The 17915-nt window shown below is 43.0% G+C and overlaps 1 protein-coding gene across 7 annotated transcripts in view; it reads right to left on the reverse strand.

The window, feature by feature from the left end:
* The window catches only part of MLIP (muscular LMNA interacting protein), a 274040-nt gene that overhangs the window by 35106 nt on the left and 221019 nt on the right, over positions 1-17915 (reverse strand). For 6 of the 7 annotated variants that reach the window (XM_029595700.1, XM_029595705.1, XM_029595698.1 and 3 more), the window contains one exon: positions 14906-14950. The exons of the other annotated variant lie outside the window; for it this stretch is intronic. In XM_029595700.1, the coding sequence (XP_029451560.1) occupies positions 14906-14950 (45 nt within the window). The remainder of the gene's footprint in view (positions 1-14905; positions 14951-17915) is intronic. 7 annotated transcript variants of the gene reach the window in all.

Here is a 17915-nt window from a genome sequence, read left to right on the forward strand (position 1 = left end):
ATTGTGCACTCCCTTGCATGTGCCGACCACCGATTTTATAACATACGCGCACCTGCCCACGCATGTTATAAAATCAGGCATCCATGTGTGCGCGCCAGGTAGTGCGTGCACATATACGCCCGCGCGCTTCTTTTAAAATCTACCCCTTACGGAGCAGTTTTCCCCTAGACACAGAATGGGAGAAAAACCATTGGGCCTGGTTTTAAAAAGTATTTACTCGAGTAAGTGGGCTTTTGAAAATTGCTACAATAGTAGTTACGTTTACATGTGTAACTCCTTTTGAAAATTACCTCCTTCGTAAATCAGGCCCTTAGATTGTGAGCCTTCTGGGGACAGGGAAATACCTACAGAACCTGAATGTAATCTGCTTTGAAGTGAACAGTCATGAAAGGCAGAATAGGAATAAAAAATAAGAATGTAAAGTGCTATTTCTAGACTGGCTTATCTCACATAAAGCTCTGTAACTGATCAGGGGAAAAAATAGATGTATGAGTCCTACTGGTATTCATATGGAAATTTTAATAATAATCTAATCTTGAGTTATAATGCTCTGGATTTTATGGGCTTCATGTTCAAAGCACATTAAGTACATAAAACCCTGTTTATCCCCATAAATCATGCTTTGAAAATCAATCCACAGGTTCTGTGGATAAAAGTATGCAAGAAACTTTTCCTCACAATAGGAAGAGGTGTTCAGGTAGGGGTGGTGTTGGAGCTGTGAAATGATTTACATGCATAGGGCCTGATTCATTAAGCTGTTTTCCCATAGGCACAGAAAAAAAAAGCCTTCGTAAACAGGGCCCATACTTTTGGTTTTGAAAGTATGCACATAAATCTACATGTACATCTGGGCATGCGCTGGGGTCACCCAGGTGGCCAGGCAGATAAAGGCACTCCATCTGTCCTCTAAATTTCCTCTTCTTCAGTGAAGGAAAGGAGAGCAGCCTGAGAAAGCCTGATGATAAATTTGCTCCTTGTTCCCCATTTCATACTGATTTGCTCCGCTAGGCTCCTTCAGATTGAATTGCCTCCTTGTCCTCCAGAGCCTCTGCTCCCATGATCAGAGTGAGACTGTGGTGCTACAATCCATAAAACTGCCACCAGCAACAGAGGCCTGCAATCCCCAAACTCAGAGTCTCTTCCCCAGTGGCTCAGAGATCCCCTCCTCCCCTCCTGCTCTATTTCCAGCATTTTCAATCCTAGTAAATGTAGTAAATGTAACATCAGGACTTGCTAGAGACATAAAGTTCCTGGTTGTAATAAATGACTGCTTCATGGAACAATTGGTTCAGGAACCAACAAGAGAGGGAGTTATTTTAGATTTAATTCTTAGTGTAATGCAGAATTTGGTGAGAGAGGTTATGGTGGTGGGGGCCACTTGGCAACATTGATCATAACATGATCAAATTTAAACTAATAACTGGAAGGGGGACAATAAGAAAATCTACAGCTCTAACACTAAACTTTCATAAGGGAAACTTTGATAAAATGAGGAAAATAGAAAAAAAACTGAAAGGTACAGCTGCAAAGGTTAAAAGTGTTCAACAGGCATGGACATTGTTTAAAAATACAATCCTAGAGGTGCAGTCCATATGTATTCCACACATTAAGAAAGGTGGAAGGAAGGCAAAACGATTACCATCATGGTTAAAAGATGAGGTGAAAGAGGCTATTTTAGCCAAAAAATACATCCTTCAAAAATTGGAAGAAGGATCCAGCTGAAGAAAATAGGATAAAACATCAGCATTGTCAAGTTAAGTGTAAAACATTGATAAGACAGGTGAAGAGAGAATTTGAAATGAAGTTGGCCACAGAGGCAAAAATTCATAATAAAAACATTTTTAAATATATCCGAAGCAAGAAACATGTGAGGGAGTCGGTTGGACCATTAGATGACAGAGGGGTTAAAGGGGCTCTTAGGGAAGATAAGGCCATTGCAGAAAGACTAAATGAATTCTTTGCTTCCATGTTTACTAATGAGGATGTTGGGGAGATACGTTATGGAGATGGTTTTCAGGGGTGATGAGTCAGATGAACTGAACAAAATCACTGTGAACCTGCAAGATGTAGTAGGCCAGATTGACAAACTAAAGAGTAGCAAGTCACCTGGACCGGATGGTATGTATCCTAGGGTACTGAAGAAACTAAAAAATGAAATTTATGATCTATTAGTTAAAATTTGTTACCTATCATTAAAATCATCCATTGTACCTGCAGACTGAAGGGTGGACAATGTAACCCCAATATTTAAAAAAGGTTCCAGGGGCTATCTGGGTAACTATAGACCAGTGAGCCTGACTTCAGTGTGGGAAAAATAGTGGAAACTATTCTCAAGATCAAAATCATAAAGCATATAGAAAGACATGGTTTAATGGATCAGAGTCAACATGGATTTACCCAAGGGAATTCTTGCCCAACAAATTTGCTTCAGTTTTTTGAAGGGGTTAATAAACATGTGGATAAAAGTGAACCGGTAGATGTAGTGTATTTGGATTTTCAGAAGGCGTTTGACAAAGTCCCTCATGAGAGGCTTCTATGAAAACTAAAAAGTCATGGGATAGAAGGCAATGTCCTTTCGTGGATTACAAATTGGTTAAAAGACAGGAAACAGCGAGTTGGATTAAATGGTCAATTTTCTCAGTGGAAAAGGGTAAACAGTGGAGTGCCTCAAGGATCTGTACTTGGACCGGTGCTTTTCAATATATATATAAATGATATGGAAAGGAATACGATGAGTGAGTTTATCAAATTTGCGGATGATACAATCACAAGCGGATTGTGATACATTACAGGAGGACCTTGCAAGACTGGAAGATTGGGCATCCAAATGGCAGATGAAATTTAATGTGGACAAGAGCAAGGTGTTGCATATAGGGAAAAATAACCCTTGCTGTAGTTACATGATTTTAGGTTCCATATTGGGAGCTACCACCCTGGAAAAAGATCTAGATATCATAGTGGATAATACTTTAAAATCGTCAGCTCAGTGTGCTGCAGCAGTCAAAAAAGCAAACAGAATGTTAGGAATTATTAGGAAGGGAATGGTTAATAAAACAGAAAATGACATAATGCCTCTATATCGCTCCATAGTGAGACTGCACCTTGAATACTGTGTACAATTCTGGTCGCCGCATCTCAAAAAAGATATAGTTGCGATGGAGAAGGTACAGAGAAGGGCAACCAAAATGATAAAGGGGATGGAACAGCTCCCCTATGAAGAAAGGCTGAAGAGGTTAGGGCTGTTCAGCTTGGAGAAGAGATGGCTGTGGGGGGATATGATAGAGGTATTTAAGATCATAAGAGGACTTGAACGAGTAGATGTGAATTGGTTATTTACACTTTCGAATAATAGAAGGACTAGGGGGCATTCCATGAAGTTAGCAAGTAGCACATTTAAGACTAATTGGAGAAAATTCTTTTTCACTCAATGCACAATAAAGCTCTGGAATTTGTTGCCAGAGGATGTGGTTAGTGCAGTTAGTGTAGCTGGGTTCATAAAAGGTTTGGATAAGTTCTTGGAGGAGAAATCCATTAACGGCTATTAATCAAGTTTACTTAGGGAATAGAGATGTGCTTCGTGGTTCGCCCGAAGTAGGAAATTGCCCGAAATTTCCTACTTCGGGTTTTTTTCGGAGGCCCGAAACCCGAAAAGAATTTTCCCCGACTTTCGGGGAAATTTCGGTTTTCGGGTTTGCCTGGGGGAGGGGCACACATTTTTTTTTTTTTAATTAAAACCCACCCCAAACCACCCCAAACATTTACCTTAACTATAGTTCACCACCACCCCCCATCCCGATCCCTCCCCAAGACTTACAAAGTAGATCCCTGGTGGTCCAGCGGGGTCCCGGGACCCATTTGCCCTCCTCCGTGCCCATGTTTCTGCAGCCATGCTCTTTAAAATGGTGATGCGCAGCCTCTGAACACCATGTCACAGGGGCTACCGGCGCCATTGGTCAGCCCCTGTCACATGGCCATCGGCGCCATCTTGTGCTCCTGTCATGTGACTGGAGCTGACCAATGGCGCCGAAAGCCTCTGTGACATAATATGGGCAAAGGCTATCGGCGCCATTTTGATTACTGGCAGCCGACAACGAAATGGCTCCCGGACCTCCGCTGGACCCCCAGAGATTATTGGCAAGCCTTGGGGGGGTCAGGAGCCCCCCTTCTGACCCCCCCAAGGCTTGCCAATAATCTCTGGGGGTCCAGCGGGGGTCCGGGAGCCATTTCGTTGTCGGCTGCCAGTAATCAAAATGGCGCCGATAGCCTTTGCCCATATTATGTCACAGAGGCTTTCGGCGCCATTGGTCAGCTCCAGTCACATGACAGGAGCACAAGATGGCGCCGATGGCCATGTGACAGGGGCTGACCAATGGCGCCGGTAGCCCCTGTGACATGGTGTTCAGAGGCTGCGCGTCACCATTTTAAAGAGCACGGCTGCAGAAACATGGGCACGGAGGAGGGCAAATGGATCCCGGGACCCCGCTGGACTACCAGGGATCTACTTTGTAAGTCTTGGGGAGGGATCGGGATGGGGGGGGGGGGGTAGTGATAGATATGTAAAAAAAGAATTTTAAATGCTTGGGGTGGATTTTTTTAAAGATTCCTTTGCCGTTTCGTTTTTTGGCCCGGTTTCGGGTTTCCTCATTTCGTTTTTTCGAAAAACGAGACGAGGAAACCCGAAATTTACCACAAAGTATCCGAGTCAAAAAACGACCCGGCAGGAAAAAACGAAGCACATCTCTATTAGGGAATAGCCACTGCTATTAATTGCATCAGTAGCATAGGATCTTCTTAGTGTTTGGGTAATTGCCAGGTTCTTGTGGCCTGGTTTGGCCTCTGTTGGAAACAAGATGCTGGACTTGATGGACCCTTGGTCTGACCCAGCATGGCAATTTCTTGTGTTCTTATGTTCTTAGTGAAAATTACAAGAGTAAATTCAATAGGCAATGATGTCATCATAGGCTGAAGTGGCACAGTGCATTCCCTGGAGCTGAGAGAGAAGTCATCCGAATTTACTACCAGCTCACTGGAGTCTGGAACCGTTTCCAGCTATAACCAGGGCACTTTTCCAGGTTACCATTAAGCCCTGAAATAGACCTAGTAGTGCAGTTAGAAAAATAATTAGGGGGAAAATCCATTGTGTGACAGTCCTCCCAGTGGCGGGGCTGCAATGGATATCCCCCGCAGGAGGCTTTTTCAGCAAATGGCTCTGGGGGGACAGTCTGAGTTGAGAGTTAGAGAGGTTGGGGATTTTTTCTAAGTTAATTTTGGGCCTACCTGGAGCCTTGGACAATCTCTGAGACCTCTCCAGGGCAGGCCAGGGCTCCACTGTTGTTCTCTCTACAGGAGGTTCAGAGTGGTTGCTGGGGGACTGTGTTGGATTTTTGGACCTTTGATTAGAGGGAGCCCTGCTGAAGACCTGGGCCTTTCCGAGATTCAGGGACCGAGTAATAGGGATGTGAATCGTGTGCCCAATCGTCTTAACGATTGGGTTCGGCTGGAGGGAGAAAAAAATCTGATCGGTGGAGATGTGAATCGGAATCGGTTCCGATTCACATCGTTAATGTTTTTTTAGTGAGGCCTGACCTTTTAAAATTGACCCCTTACCTTCCCCCACCCTCCCGAACCCCCCCAAAACTTTTTACGAGTACCTGGTGGTCCAGTGGGGGCGCGGGGACCGATCTCCCACTCTTGGGCCATCGGCGCCATTTTGGCTGCCACTCAAAAATGGCACCGATGGCCCGATAAAAAAAACAACCCACCCGACCCTTTAAAAATGACCACTTAGCTTCCCCCACCCTCCCGATCCCCCCAAAATATTTTAAAATTACCTGGTGGTCCAGTGGTGGTCCCGGGAGGGATCTCCCGTTCTCGGGCCATCGGCTGCCACTCATAAAGATGGCGCCGATGGCCCTTTGCCCTTACCATGTGACAGGGTATCCGTGCCATTGGCCGGCCCCTGTCACATGGTAGGAGCACTGGATGGCCGGCGCCATCTTAGATGGGTGGGTGTAATGACTTTTGCCAGTGGTGAAGAACTGATGCAACTTGGTCACAGTCACCTGACATCCAAAGAGAGAAAACTTCAGAAGAGGAATGGTTTGTGCATGTATTGTGGACAAGCTGGTCATGCAGTCCAAACATGCCCCATCTGTCTAAGAAACGGACGAGCCTAAGTCCTGCAGGAGGACTTTTCTTAGGCCTTACTACACCCTCTCCTCCTCTCTCTCTCCCTGTCTCTCTGATCTGCGGACCGTTGGAATTCCAAACCCTTGCCCTGGTGGACTCGGGGATAGGAAGTAATTTTATTCTACGAAGAATTGTGGAACATTTGAGGATTCCCCTCACCACTTTGAAGATTCCACTACTCCTATCATCTATTCACGGAGAGCCGTTACCGGGTGATGTTACCTGTTGTACTGAACAGGTAGTCCTCCGCACCGGAGCTCTCCATACTGAGTCAATTTCCTTGTGTTAGAGAAGGCCATGCACCCTATCATTCTGGGTTATCCTGGTTGCAGCTGCACATGCCACAATTCACTGGGCTACATTGGAACTCTCCCATTGGGGTCCAGAATGTCATGGCAAATGCCTAAAGGAGGTCTCTCCTATTCTCTGCAGTCTACAACTCCAGTGATGCCAGGGCTGCCGTCTCAGTACACATCATTCCATGATGTTTTCTCCAAGGAAGCTGCTGACATCCTTCCGCCACATAGATCTTATGACTGTGCCATGACTGATACCTAATGCTGAACCTTCTAAGGGACATGTCTACCCATTGTCAGTGGTAGAGAACAAGGCCATGTCCGAGTACATTGAGGAAAACTTTCAAAAAGGTTTCATTAGACCGTCTATGGGCGCAGGCTTCTTCTTCGTGGGGAAGAAGGATGGCACACTGCGTCTTTGTATCAACAATCGAGGTCTGAACGAGATCACAATTAAAGACCGATACCCCTTACCTCTTATCTTAGAGCTGTTTGATTGACTTCAAGGAGCCAAGATATTCTCGAAACTTGACCTAAAAGGAGCCTATAACTTGGTTCACATCCATGACAGCAACGAGTGGAAAATAGCTTTCAACACTCAAGATGGCCATTTTGAATATTTGGTAATGCACTTCGGCCTGTGCAACGCTCCCGCCGTGTTTCAGAACATGATGAATGACATTCTGCGGGACCTTCTGTACAAAAATATCATTGTTTACCTAGATGATATCCTGATATTCTCACAGGATATGCCTACTCATCTAGCAGATGTCAAGCAAGTATTACTAAGACTTCAAGAACACCGCCTCTAAGCCAAGCTGTCAAAGTGCGAATTTCATAAAGATTCTGTGCTTTTCCTTGGCTAAATCATATCCAAACAAGGCTTCTGGATGGATCCCCAAAAATTAGAGAGTATCAAGAATTGGTCTCAACCTACCAGTCTGAAGCCCCTGAGATGCTTTTTCAATTACTATTGAAGCTTTATAAAGAACTACTCTTCTTTAACTGTGCCCTTAACTGCAATGACATGGAAAGGGGTCAATGCTTCTAAATGGTCTGCAGAGGCCATTTCCGCGTTCAAGGAATTAAAGACTGCATTTTCCACTGAGCCATGTCTACGTCACCCAGACCCCAATAGACTGTACTGAACCGGTAGTCCTCCGCACCGGAGCTCTCCATACTGAGTCAATTTCCTTGTGTTAGAGAAGGTCATGCACCCTATCACTCTGGGTTACCCTGGTTGCAGCTGCACATGCCACAATTCACTGGGCTACATTGGAACTCTCCCATTGGGTTCCAGAATGTTGGAGTAGGGGCCATGTTAAACAAAACTGGAGATTCTAAGGCCTTACATCCATGCTCTTTCTTCTCACAATGCTTTTCTCCTGCAGAGAATAACTATGGGATCGGAGATAAAGCGCTCCTGGCTATCAAACTGGCATTTGAGGAATGGCAGCCTTGGCTCGAAGGCGCTCAACATCAAATTACCGTATTCACGGACCACAAGAATCTAGAGTATCTCCGTCATGCGCAACGTTTTAATCATAGACAAGCCAGATGGTCCTTGTTTTTTAATCACTTTGACTTCGTGCTCAAATATCACCCCGGAGACAAGAATACCAGAGCTGATGCTCTATCACGCTCTTTCCTCTCTGAGGATGTTCCTGAAGAACCTCAGCACATCATCGACCCAAAGAAAGTCATCTTGGCGGCTACCCATTCTGTGCCTGCCGGTAAAACAAATGTGCCAAAGCACCTCAGAAAGAAACTTCTATACTGGGCTCATGATTCCAAGCTGGTTGGCCATCCTGGTCAATGCCATACCCTGCTGAAATTACAGAAGTACTATTGGTGGCATACCATCAAGGAAGACACATACTCCTATGTAGCATCATGCTCCAAGTTTGCCAAACATAAGCCTACTTCTGGTCAGCCTTGGGGGTTGCTACAAGCACTGCCAGCTCCAGAACAGCCATGGACTCACATCGCTACTGACTTTGTAGTTGATCTACCTCTTTCTGACGGAATGAATACCATCTGGGTCACAGTTGACCGTTTCAGCAAGATGGCTCATTTTGTGGCACTGCCTAGCTTACCCTCAGCCTTGGAGCTTGTGAAACTCTTCATCGCACACATCTTTTGCCTTCACAGCCTATCGAAGCACATAGTCTTGGATAGAGGATTTCAATTCACGGCAAGATTCTGGAAGGCTTTGTGCAAGCTATTTGAAATCTCTCTGGATTATACATCTGCTTATCATCCACAATCAAATGGCCAAACTGAAAGGATGAATAGGACCCTGAAACAGTTCATTCGGGCCTATGTGAGTTGCCATCAGAATAACTGGGCCGAGCTATTACCATGGGCTGAATTCGCTATTAGTTCACATCCAGCAGCATCCACTGGATCAACACCATTTGAAGTGGTATATGGACATTTACCTTCACCGCCACTTCCACTGAAGCTCTCAGTGTCATCCCCAGCAGCTCAATCCACTGCTGATGATATCCATCGACTATGGACTCAGACTAAAGATGCTAATCAAAGCGGGTAATCGAGCAAAGAAGTCCTACGATGCTCACCATTCTAAAGTGCCCTTGTTTCAACCTGGTGAAAATGTCTGGCTATCAACTAAGCATCTGAGTCTAATGGTATCCTCCTCTCGATTTGCTCCTCGCTACATTGGACCATTTCTAATTCTCCGACATCTTGGCAACATTACATACAGTCTGAAGCTACCGCCTGGATTTAAAATCCACAATGCATTCCATGTTTCACTTCTGAAACCACTCATTCTCAGTCAGTTATCATCCAAGCCTCCCAAACCATCTTCTATCAATGCAGAAGAAGACCTTGAATACAAGGTTGAAGCCATTTTAGACGTAAGAAGACATGGCAAGAGTGGTAATACCGTCTGTCTTGGGAGGGTTACGGCCCCAAAGAAAATTCTTGGGAGCCGATGGCTAATATCCTAGATAAAGAGATGCTTCATCAGTATCACCAGATACATCCTTCGAATCCAAGACTTGGTACAAGAGTTGGAGTCCACCCTTTGAAGGGGGGTACTGTTGCGACCGTCGGTCTATGAGGGCTTTGTCCCGCCTACCTCACTCTTCTTGCGGCTCCTCCCACTCACCGCTGCTGCGGTGTCTGTCTGCCATCCTCTCCGGCGTCCCCTCACCGGCTTTGGTGCTGCTTCCTGCCATGCTCCTCCAAGGTACAATAAGGCGAGCGCGCGCACACAGCCCTCATCTTTATTTCCTCATTGGCGCGAACCTCAGGGGTGTCCCCCCTGAGATAACGTCATGCTGCCCGGATATTTAAGCCTATAACTTTTGCTAGTAATCGAGTTAGCAACCAGAATTCTACGGATGGGATTCGCTCTCCATACCGAAGCTACTCTGCCACTCCAGCATTATCTGGAACTCTTATTGCTAATGGGGTACCCGCTTCTCGCGGGACTTTTCTGCTTCTTTCAGGTGCTATCAGGAAACCGGTACTCGCTCCTCGAGGGCCCATGTTCCCTGAGTCGCTGCCTGCATCTACAACCCTTTCTACTTGGAAGACTTCACTAAAAGTTTCCATCTATGAGTACAACTACCATCTATTCCACAGTACTGCTTCCCTGGAACCAGGTACTCGCTCCTCGAGGGCCTGCCCTCTGTTGCAGTGCTAGACCTCTCATCTAGTGGAATCGCTGTGTGAGTACAATACCACTGAATCTCCCTGCTTTAAGGGATCAGGTACTCGCTCCTCGAGGGCCTGCTCTCCCTTTCTCGGAGCTTCTCCTATTCTACCTGGGACTCTGTATGTTTCTCACTGTGTACCCATAACTTAAGAACATAAGAACATAAGAAAATGCCATACTGGGTCAGACCAAGGGTCCATCAAGCCCAGCATCCTGTTTCCAACAGTGGCCAATCCAGGCCATAAGAACCCGGCAAGTACCCAAAAACTAAGTCTATTCCATGTTACCATTGCTAATGGCAGTGGCTATTCTCTAAGTGAACTTAATAGCAGGTAATGGACTTCTCCTCCAAGAACTTATCCAATCCTTTCTTAAACACAGCTATACTAACTGCACTAAACACATCCTCTGGCAACAAATTCCAGAGTTTAATTGTGCATTGAGTAAAAAAGAACTGTCTCTGATTAGTTTTAAATGTGCCCCATGCTAACTTCATGGAGTGCCCCCTAGTCTTTCTACTATCCAAAAGAGTAAATAACCGATTCACATCTACCCATTCTAGACCTCTCATGATTTTAAACATCTCTATCATATCCCCCCTCAGCCCTCTCTTCTCCAAGCTGAAAAGTAGGAACCTCTTTAGTCTTTCCTCATAGGGGAGTTGTTCCATTCCCCTTATCATTATGGTAGCCCTTCTCTTTACCTTCTCCATCGCAATTATATCTTTTTTGAGATGTGGCGACCAGAATTGTACACAGTATTCAAGGTGCGGTCTCACCATGGAACGATACAGAGGCATTATGACATTTTCTGTTTTATTCACCATTCCCTTTCTAATAATTCCCAACATTCTGTTTGCTTTTTTGACTGCCGCAGCACACTGAACCGACGATTTCAATGTGTTATCCACTATGACACCTAAATCGCTTTCTTGGGTTGTAGCACCTAATATGGAACCTAACATTGTGTAACTATAGCATGGGTTATTTTTCCCTATATGCATCACCTTGCACTTATCCACATTAAATTTCATCTGCCATTTGGATGCCCAATTTTCCAGTCTCACAAGGTCTTCCTGCAATTTATCACAATCTGCTTGTGATTTAACTACTCTGAACAATTTAGTGTCATCTGCAAATTTGATTATCTCACTTGTCGTATTTCTTTCCAGATCATTTATAAATATATTGAAAAGTAAGGGTCCCAATAAAGATCCCTGAGGCACTCCACTGTCCACTCCCTTCCACTGAGAAAATTGTCCATTTAATCCTACTCTCTGTTTCCTGTCTTTTAGCCAGTTTGCAATCCACAAAAGGACATTGCCACCTATCCCATGACTTTTTACTTTTCCTAGAAGCCTCTCATGAGGAACTTTGTCAAACGCCTTCTGAAAATCCAAGTATACTACATCTACCGGTTCACCTTTATCCACATGTTTATTAACTCCTTCGAAAAAGTGAAGATTTGTGAGGCAAGACTTACCCTAGGTAAAGCCATGCGGACTTTGTTCCATTAAACCATGTCTTTCTATATGTTCTGTGATTTTGATGTTTAGAACACTTTCCACTATTTTTCCTGGCACTGAAGTCAGGCTAACCGGTCTATAGTTTCCCGGATCGCCCCTGGAGCCCTTTTTAAATATTGGGGTTACATTTGCTATCCTCCAGTCTTCGGGTACAATGGATGATTTTAAGTTACAAATTTTTACTAATAGGTCTGAAATTTCATTTTTTAGTTCCTTCAGAACTCTGGAGTGTATACCATCCGGTCCAGGTGATTTACTACTCTTCAGTTTGTCTATCAGGCCTACCACATCTTCTAGGTTCACCGTGATTTTATTCAGTCCATCTGAATCATTACCCATGAAAACCTTCTCCATTACTGGTACCTCCCCAACATCCTCTTCAGTAAACACCGAAGCAAAGAAATCATTTAATCTTTCCGCGATGGCCTTATCTTCTCTAAGTACCCCTTTAACCCCTCGATCATCTAACGGTCCAACTGACTCCCTCACAGGCTTTCTGCTTCGGATATATTTTAAAAAGTTTTTACTGTGAGTTTTTGCCTCTATGGCCAACTTCTTTTCTAATTCTCTCTTAGCCTGTCTTATCAATGTCTTACATTTAACTTGCCAATGTTTATGCTTTATCCTATTTTCTTCTGTTGGATCCAAACAGTCTAACTTCAGTTAGACAGCCAGAGTGACTCACTGCTCTCGTAATTAACAAATGTTGGTACCTATTCAACCCAATCACAGTACCTCAACACCTTTCCAAGGTGAGTAACTGAGCTGAACTTTTCAACATTTTTACTTAGATATATACTGCTCCTAGCTTATTTCTAGCTTCTGGCTACTTTTTGGAGTTATTTTATGGGGGTTTTTTTAAAATACAAACACTCTGTATTAAATACAAACACTCAGTTCTTTAAAAGTCTGCAGAACACTCAGTTCTGCAGACTTTTAAAAATAAACACACTACCTACTACTTACTAGCTACCTTATTGACTGACTATTTAAAAATACAAACAGTCTAACTTGTTTATTCACTGCCTTTCTGACTATTAAAAGCACAAAACACACAAACACACTAAATAATATTCCCAAATAGTTAACTTTGTCCCTACTTTTAAAAAAGACAATGTCTCAATCAAAAACCTACTGATTCCTTTCAGCCACCAGCAAGGTGATCCTCTCCTCTCAGTGTTCCCACTGGAATGTGGGTTATTGAGCTCTTCCCTTTACTATTTATCATTCTATTTATACTATTTATTATTCTAGTTATGGTACTACTGTGAGTATGGTACTACTGTGAATACTACTAATAATAATAGTACAAATCTGCACAAGTTTCTCAAATCAATGTTAATTATCTTTTTGTTTTAGCTCTACAAAATTCCTTAGTTATATGAATGAAGATATTTGACATATTGTAAGTTTTCTTAGTTTGAAACAGAATATTCAGGTCAGCTCAGAGGACATTTGGCTCTCTGCCATGATGTTTTACTCCTGTGCATGTTTTCCACATTTCTGGATTTCTGTACATATGTGGTAGAAATGACTGAACTAAACAACATATTTGTCCAATTCATACTTTTCTGGCATTAAGGGGGCAATTTTCAAATGCATGCAAGCAGGTGCAAAGTCTGCTGGTACTTTTCCCTGAAGATTTTGACTCATTTCTCAAAGGGAAAGCATGTGCATATTTTCCCTTTGGAAATTGCCAAAGACAAAAATTACCTGCAGAATTTGCATTTATATTTTCTGAGGATACTTTTTCCGGCCAAAACTATGCACACTGTTGCCAGCCCTAATCTAACCCCATTCCAGACGTGCTTCTACGAAAACATGGGTAAAAGTACACCCACTGTGGCACAATGCTTGCAGTTTTCTTCACATACAGGCTGGGCAATTTACAAAAAGCCCTTTCACCCAGGTAAATAGCCCTTAATGTGGGCTAATGACAGAAAAATATTGCCCTCTCAATGCCCTTCCTTATAAGTGTTATATTACAACTAAAAACATTTGAACTGGTGCTCCTCATCGCCACAGAATGAGGATATATTTATGTATTTTTTCAGAACCAATAAAAAATAATTGATAAGAATGCATACCTTCTCAAAATACATCTAGGAAAGAAAAGATCACTTAGGGGGTCATTTTTTAAAGGGATCGCATGCGAAAAGTCCATGATCGGGGCGATACCATGATCGGGGCAGAGTCATGATCGGGGCGATACCATGATCGGGGCAGAGTCATGATCAGGGCAGAGTCAACACTGGAAGGGGAGGAGTTGGGGTAGCTTCGAGGAGGACTCCGCGACGACTTCGCTGACGGTGAAAAGGTAGGATACCTTAGCGCTGCCAGTAGCATGCCCAATATCACCACCTTTCACAGTGGCGCTATTGGGTGCGAAAGCCGGCAGCGATAGCACCGCGGAGGTACGATTGCTGCCGGCTTTCGCAGGCCCTCTCCCCGCTTCGCCCCCCCACTCCCCGGTACCGCTGAATTCACAGAGCCATGATAGTTTAGAAAATCCGGCCCTTAGACTCTAAGGGGTAGAATTTAAAAAAGAATGCGCACGCGTCCATGTGTGCATGCTACCCGGCGCCCACACATGGACGCATGATTTTATAACATGCACGCGCCACTGCGCGCATATTATAAAATTGCGGGCGGCGCGCACAAGGGGGGGGGCAGACATTGGTCATAATCATGCGACAATGCAACTTCCGGCTTCTCCAGTTCCCTCCCAGACAGTTCCAATTAAGGAGCAGACTGGGAGGGAACTTCCCTACCCCCTACCCTAACCTTCCTTTCCCTTCCCCTATCCTACCTGCCCCCTATCCCTATTCTAGGTCCCCTCCATTTTTTTTACTTACTTTTTACTCCTGCAAAGGAGCTGGAGCAAGTTGCGCATGCCGACAGGGGCACAGCGGCAAATGGTCGCTGTACCGGGCACCTCTAGACCTGCCCTGCCCCCCCAAACCACCCCTCCCCGCCCCCTGGACCACCCCTCTGCCGAGGCCCAGCTCATGTGTGCGTAACAGGGGTTACGCACACAGCCGTGCCCCTTTTAAAATGTGCGTGGCGTACATAAGGCCCGGACACACACGTAACCCCTGTGTTGTACGCGCTGTAAGACTTCAGGAGTGGAAGAGAAACGGGAACATTCAATTTAATGCCTTTAATTATTTCTCTGGAACAATCATAATCAGAATACAGAATACATACCATTTGACTCTCAGCTATTGTTGGTACTGGCGAGCTTAGCAAAGCCTGTAAAACATAATTGAGCTTCCCATAAATAAATCAACTAACTTAGTGGAATGTGAACATTAACAATGTATTAACAATGCAATAGAATTATTGCAAATTCAGAAGTGAGGAATATCTGAGCAATAAATTCTGGACTAAAAGCCTAATATGAAAATCATTAAAAAAAATTGTAATTCATTTATTCACTTTTTATTTTGCTTAACTGGGAGACAATAAATAAAATGTAATATTTTAAATGCAGTAATTTTAAAGGCTTATAGCACAGATTATTTCTTTCTTTCTTTATTTATTTATTTATTTACTTAACATTTTTATATACCGCAATTCATGTAGCAGAGTTACATATCATTTCGGTTTACATTAAAACATTAAACAAGCATATAAGAATGTGATTACATAGAACAAGGAAGATAAACTAGGATCAAGTAACTGGGGAAAACGTGCAATGAATAAATAGAAGAGCTATAAGAGTCTGTTGAAGAGTTGGAAGTAATCTGGTTAAAGATCTAGGTGCATATGGGATACAGATTTATAAGTAAACAATATATTCTTTGAGTAGTACAGTTATATGAAAAAGTTTTGGCACTCTGGTCAAATTGCCCATTTTAATAAATAAAGAAATGTACCATGAAGCTGACACATCTTTTATGTTGTATGAGGTCCATATTCCTAAATTTAATATTGTATGAGGTCCATATTCAGCCTAAATTTTCAGTGGCATGGCTGTGCTGCTTAATATGTCCTGCTATCTTAAAATTAACTGGATAAGCTATGTGTATAATTCTGGTCGCCGCATCTCAAAAAAGAAATGTTGCGATGAAAAAGGTACAGCGAAGGGCAACCAAAAGGGATGGAACAGCTCCCCTATGAGAAAAGGCTGAAGAGGTTAGGGCTGTTCAGCTTGGAGAAGAGATGGCTGAGGGGGGGATATGATAGAGGTCTTTAAGATCATGAAAGGTCTTGAATGAGTAGATGTGAATTGGTTATTTCTACTTTCGGATAATAGAAGGACTAGGGGGCATTCCATGAAGTTAGAAGTAGCACATTTAAGACTAATCGGAGAAAATTCTTTTTCACTCAATGCACAATTAAGCTCTGGAATTTGTTGCCAGAAGATGTGGTTAGTGCAGTTCATGTAGCTGGGTTCAAAAAAGGTTTGGATAAGTTCTTGGAGGAGAAGTCCATTAACTGCTATTAATCAAGTTTACTGAGGAGGCCGATTTAAAAGTTACACGTGTTGGGTACATTTGTGCGTGCCACTTGGCACGCACAAATGTACACCCAATTTGATAACATGTGCGCGCTAACCCACCCCCCCAGTCCTACCTAAATCCCCCTAACTTATTTTGTCAAGTTATGCCTGACTCTGGCAGGCGTAACTTGTGCGCACCAGCAAGACCATAAGCACTGGCAAGTTAGATGTAAAAGAAAGACTTTGAGAAAAATTTTGCCAGCGAGGCAAAAATAAATAATAAAACATTTTTCAAGTTCATTTAAAGTAAAAAGCCTGTGAGGGAATCAGATGGGCCACTAGATAATCAAGGGTCAAAAGGGGTACTCAGGGAGGACAAGGAAACAGCAGAAAAACTGAATGAATTTTTTGTCTCTGTCTTTAAGGAGGAGGATGTTGGGAATATATCCACACCTGAAATATTCTTTAATGGTAGAGATTCTGAGCAACTAAAACAAATATCTGTGACAAAGAAGAATGTAATAGATCAGCTTGACAAAATAAAGAGTAACAAATCTCCAGGACCGGATGACATCCACTCCAGAGTTCTAAAAGAACTAAAACATAAAATTTGTAATTTGTTACTAGTAATATGTAACTTTCCCTTTAAAACAGACATGATTCCTGAAGACCAGAAGGTGGCTATTGTGATGCTGATTTTTAAAAAGGGATCCATGGGTGATCGATGAACCGACCGGTGAACCCAATGTTGGTGCCAGGCAAAACAGTAGAAGTCATTCTTGAAAATAAAATGATGCCCAAGTTATCACTCTTTATTGAATATGCCTCTTGATATTGTCATTCTATGCCTAGAGAATGAAAGTTATCTGATAACTATGGCACAAAATTCTTAGTAAGCTACAATCCAATTGTAAAATGATATTATCATATTCTACACCAGTGCTTCTCAAGCTAGTCCTTGTGGCACACCTAACCAGTCAGGTTTTCAGAATATCCACAATGAATATGCATGAGATAGATTTGCATGCAGATTCCAATGTATGCAAATCTATCAAATACATATTGATTGTGAATATCCTGAAAAACTTACTGGCTAGGTGTGCCCTGAGGACTGGGTTGAGAAGCATTGCTCTATATTGATTGTGATAAATGTTCATAACCCTCATCATTGTCTACTCATGTATACAGCAAATTTTTTTCAAAGGTGAAAAGTACCTGAGCTGTTTTGCAAACCAAGTATTTTCAGGCACACTAAAGGTAGGCATTCAAGAAGGCATGCAGAACTAGGTCAGGGGAGAAAACTTCTTGCATACATTTTGTTTTGGGGGGGATGCACTGGCAGTTTCTTTCAGCTCCTTTGGCCTTCCAGTTTAATCAGAACAGGAGCAGGAATCCAGTGCCATAAGCCTTCATTTGCAACTGCTTATGAATCTTTCCTCTCTATTTTATCTAAATAAGTATGGGATAAACATACTGGGCCATAGCACGCAACAATTTTCTGCACAATTGTAACCAGCAGAATCTTAAAATAGTGGCAGGAGTCTAATTTTAAAAGTCTGCATTGTAGTAAAGTAACAGAACATGTTCTATGTGATCCCAGTGGGAAGACTCATATTACCCAAGTAAGCTTGAGGTAAGGTAAATTGTAATTTTATGCAAATACTCAAAATGCATTTATACATTCATGTATATAATTAGAAATGATTAGGATTCTATATCCATTTTCCATTTTGTTTAGTTAATTGACTGTAGGTACCACAAGTTTCCTCAGCC

The sequence above is a fragment of the Rhinatrema bivittatum genome, chromosome 3 (assembly GCF_901001135.1).
Source record: "Rhinatrema bivittatum chromosome 3, aRhiBiv1.1, whole genome shotgun sequence".
NCBI lineage: Eukaryota > Metazoa > Chordata > Amphibia > Gymnophiona > Rhinatrematidae > Rhinatrema > Rhinatrema bivittatum.